General features: G+C 40.6%; 1 protein-coding gene across 1 annotated transcript; it reads left to right on the top strand.

Annotated features, from left to right (window-relative positions):
* Positions 1–1,386: 1,386 nt before the first annotated feature.
* On the top strand, positions 1,387–2,331 carry LOC127031804 (olfactory receptor 5V1-like). The gene is given in 1 exon segment (XM_050918834.1): positions 1,387–2,331. A coding segment is annotated over 1 exon segment (945 nt).
* The last annotated feature ends 2,528 nt before the right edge of the window (positions 2,332–4,859 follow it).

Below are 4,859 nucleotides of genomic sequence, written 5' to 3'. Positions count from 1 at the left end.
AGGATGAGAACTAGTGTCCTCACTTGGGAATGGAAGGGAAGACAATTGCTGTAATAAGAAGAACACATGATTGCTTTTGTTAGTAACATGTGTGTGCTGAGGATTTCATAATCAATCAGCTAAACAGAAAGAGCGCTCTGAAAGGCATCCGTAACTGGTCACAGAACAACAGATCTTGGCCCTGGTGTGGTAATTGGATCTGTACAAATGGATTCATGTGCCTATCCAGAACTCCATTTACCTCAGCAGGACTCCACACATGGGTGCAGGAGTCCATCCAGTAAATCCAGCTCAATGAAATGGGCTGTGAAGTGCTGTTCTATTCTGCCATTTGCTTATGTATCAAGGACACCTACTTTTCAATCAATCCCATCCTTCAGCTCACGTCATCTCCATTCTCTTCAGCATCTGTTGAGGTTACTGACCAAAAATGAGATGGAGAGACAGTGATGCTAAGGAAGTTTGAGATTCTCCTCCCTCTTGTGTGTCATCAACCAAAGTGTCTATTGGGATTGATTTTTTATGTCAATGGGGTTACACGGATTTGGTTGACGGCAGAATGTGTGTAGACAATGGACTCAAATATGTGTCAGAATTTCAGACCAGGATACTCAGCAATTTATGAAAATCAAGCCACTTTATGGTTTCTCAAGTCAACCAGCCAAATCTGAGAAAATAAAAATCACCATCTACTTTGGCAAATCTTGACCAATAACATTACATTAGAAAGAGAGAACACATCCTGATGTACATATCCCATGTTTAATGTTCAGGGTTGGAAACTAGTGAAAAACATCTTCGATTTGCAAACCTATCACTTATGGGGCTCAATTCACCACTGCCCATTCCACTCAAGTCATTGTAATTGTGCTGGGAAAAAGCTAGAATAACACAGGAGTTAGTGAGACTTATTTATACCAATCACTGTGCCTCTTTTACAAAGTTATCTGACAAAAAACAGCAGTGGTTGGAAGGTTATTTTCAATTTAGGTACTTTTTGTCTACCTGTAAGCCAACACAGTGCAGTGGATGGATGATATGGGATCTGGTTTAGAAAAAAGGGTTTACATGAGGTTTCTAAAAGCAGATCTTTCTTGTATGGCTCACAACATGAGAAATGGGGTCAAATAGGAGAATTAATTGGATACGATGTTGACACCAGTGTAATCAAAGAAAATATTTGTGTAAATCAACATGGAATAGGACCCACTTTATTTTTATCCAACTTAGAGTGTTCAGTTAGAAATGTGAATTTGTCAGAGTCCCCCTGGCTTTCAAAATCTCACTTGGGTTCTATCTATCTATCTATCTGTCTATCTCATTGAATTTCCATAACCTGTTATGTTGGTTAATTTCATTTCTTTTTCTCTTCATACAGATCACTAAATGTGAATGGAAAACCAAACCAATGTGAATGAATTTATTCTTGTGGGACTTTCTAAATACCCAGAACTTCAATTTTTCCTCTTCTTGGTGTTTTTAGTTATTTATCTAATCACTCTGGTAGGGAACGTGATAATTATGCTGGTGATAAGGGCTGATCCCCACCTCCACACGCCCATGTACTTCTTCCTGTCTCATTTGTCCTTTGTTGATATCTGTTATTCCTCAGCCATTGTCCCTAAGATGTTGGTGAATTTCCTAGCAAAGCACAAAACCATTTCTGTCAATGGCTGCCTTGCCCAGATGTTCTTCATCCTGCTCTCAGCTGGTACTGAAGTTTTTGTGCTCTCAGCAATGGCTTATGACAGATACGCTGCCATATGTCACCCATTGCATTATGTGGAGTCCATGAACAAACGAGTGAGTAGACATTTGGTGGGTGGTTCCTGGACAATGGGGCTCTTGTATTCACTGGTCAACACTGTCCCTGTGTTAAAGTTACACTTCTGTGGGCCCAATGAAATCAGGCATTTCAGCTGTGAGCTCCCTCCGCTATTACAACTGTCTTGTACTGGGACCTTCACCAATAAAATAGCTCTTCTTTCTTCTGCTGTGATATTTGGTTTCAGCTCCTTCCTCTTCACCCTGGTGTCCTACATTCACATCATCTCCACTATACTCCGAATACGCTCCGTGGAGGGAAGACGTAAAGCCTTCTCTACATGCAGCTCCCACCTCATTGTGGTGGTTTTATTGTTTGTGACAGCTCTTTCCCAGTACATGAAACCCAGCTCAGTTGCTTCCCTGTTTCTAGATGAACTCTTTTCCATCCAGTACAGCATCTTGACCCCGATGTTGAACCCCATCATCTACAGCTTGAAAAATAAAGATGTGAAAACTGCTCTGACAAGAACACTAGGGAAAATTCAAGTTTCTCATGCAATGTAACCATTTCTAGGTTTTATCTTTTTTCAATAAAATTATAATATAAATCGAAGAATTGTGGGGACTGCACTATCTAGATATCAAGTTCTTTCAACTTGTTGACGCTGATACACAATTGGCAATCCATTTAGTTTAGATCAGGGATCAGCAACCTTTGGCATGTGGCACATCAGGAAGATCTGCTGGCAGCCTGGGATGGTTTGTTTACCTTCAGCATCCTCAGGTTCAGCCAATCGCAGGCCACGGTTTGCCTTTCGAGGACAATGGGGGCTGTGGGAAGTGGCACGGGCCCAGGGATGTGCTGGCCACTGCTTCCTGCAGCCCCCATTGGCCTGGAACAGCGAACTATGGCAAGTGGGAGCTGCGATCGGCCGAATCTGTCGCCGCTGAAGGTAAACAAACTATCCCAGCCTGCCAGTGGATGTTTCTGATGGGCCGCATGCCAAAGGTTGCTTATCCCTGGTCTAGATAAAAGCACTCATGCAAACAGTTTATAGGGCCAAAATGTTAGGTGCCATAAACAGGTGTATCTCAGTTGGCTTCAGCTGAACTATTTCAGTTTACACCAGCTGAGGACCTGGCTCATTATGTTGATATCCATCCTTAATTTATTTCTACTTAAAGCAATGTAAGCTTTCGAATTTGAGTAGCATTAAATTTGAAAATCAATGCGCAATGAATCCCAATGCTAGGGATTTAGACTGAACTTGAATTGGCATTGAGTATAGTTCGAGCTAATACATGCTAGGTAAACCCAAATTTTCACTTGATTTTTAGCCTGGCCACAACTCCACGAGATAAATGAAGCTACATGATTTTGCCATGTATCTACATTAGGAAAAAAGTGTCAAAGTTAGATCAGTTATAATGATTATGTTTTACTCTAAGGTCTTAATCTTAAGACATCCTTCCTAAAGGGCCTAAGGGAATTAGGTACTGAAATGGGGCCCTGGATGTTATGTGAAGAAAGCAAGTGTTAGGAGTATTAATAATGATAATGTACTATTCAGGACTGTATGTCTGCTTATATTTTGCATCTTTTTTACCCATTTGACATTTGATATTTTTATATCCTTAAAGCACTTATATCCTGGTGAACAAAGAATAAAAACACCGTGTGTTACGTCTGCCCACAAAAAGATGAGATGAAAAGAGATAAGAGATAGAGCTGCAGTGTTGCTGGGTAGAGTGGGAGTTCAGTATATGAGTATACACTAGACGGACAGTCCTGCCTCAACTCCTTTTCGTAGATAAGATCAAACAACCAGTCAGAACGGGTGAGGCGGGTAGGGTGGGGATGGGGGAAAGTATAAGAAACACTAAAAGCCAAAGAAATGCTTGTCCCTAACAGAAGCACAACCTCACTCCTTAACCCCGGGTGAGATACAAAAGAGGTGCCATATACATTAATGGATTCAGAGATTCCGAGGTCAGAAGAGACCATTGTGATCACCTAGTCATCCTGGAGTGCATAGGCCATAGAACTTCTCCACAATAATTCCTAGAACAGATCTTTTAGAAAAAAATCCCATCTTGATTTAAAAATTTCCCTTGACGGAGAACCTACCATGACCTTTTGTAATTTCTACAGTGGTTAATTACTTTATTAAATCTTACACCTTATTTCCAGTCTGAATTTGTCTAGCTTCAACTTCCAGCCACTGGATCAAGTTAGACCTTTCTCTGCTAGATGGAATAGCCCATAATTAAATATGTGTTCTCCATGTAGATACTTATAGACTGTAACCAACTCATCCCTTAACTTTCTCTTTCTTAAACTAAATAGACTGACCTCCTCAAGTCTATCTCTATAAGGCATATTTTATGATCCTTTAATCATTTTCAGGGCTTTTCTCTGAACCTTCTCCAATTTAGCAACATCTTTCTTTAATTGTGAACACCAGCAACGGACACAGTTTTCCAGCAGAATACTTAGATACATTCTTATGCTTTGTCCAGTTAGGGCCTGATCCAACTCTCAGAAAAGCTAATGAAATTATTTCCTTTGAGCTATGAATGGCCTGTCTTAAGACAGGCTTGAAGCATAGTTTATTGAGATAGAGTTTAGTCTAGTAAGTAGAATCCGGAGGACCTTGGTTCTACTCCTGAGTTCTGGTTCTGCTGCTGACCAGTCACTTCCTTTCTCTGCATCTGTTTCCCCTCTCAATCTTTGTCTATCTTGTCTATCTAGATTGACAAAAGTGTGAGATAGAGATTGTCTTTTCCTATGTGTTTGTCCAACACAATAGGGTCCTGTTCTCAACTGGGGCTTCTAGACATGACTGTAATGCATGTAATTATGGACCATGTCCTAGTATATATTTGTACAGAGCCCAGCACAATGGGAGCCTGATTCTGATGAAGATTTTTTTGGCAATCTCATAGTGCAAAGAATAAGAGTTGAAGTAAGAGAGAGGAGAACCAGTCTTTCCATATACAGACTTCAAGGCTTTCAGGATTGAGCTCAAATGTTGGTCTCTTTTCTCAGTTACTTGGATTGGAGTCCAGCTTAGACTCTGATTTGTATCAAT

Source organism: Gopherus flavomarginatus, chromosome 11 (genome assembly GCF_025201925.1).
Source record: "Gopherus flavomarginatus isolate rGopFla2 chromosome 11, rGopFla2.mat.asm, whole genome shotgun sequence".
NCBI classification, from domain to species: domain Eukaryota; kingdom Metazoa; phylum Chordata; order Testudines; family Testudinidae; genus Gopherus; species Gopherus flavomarginatus.
The sequence above is the reverse complement of the archived record's forward strand: the minus strand, read 5'-3'. Positions and strand labels throughout refer to the sequence as shown.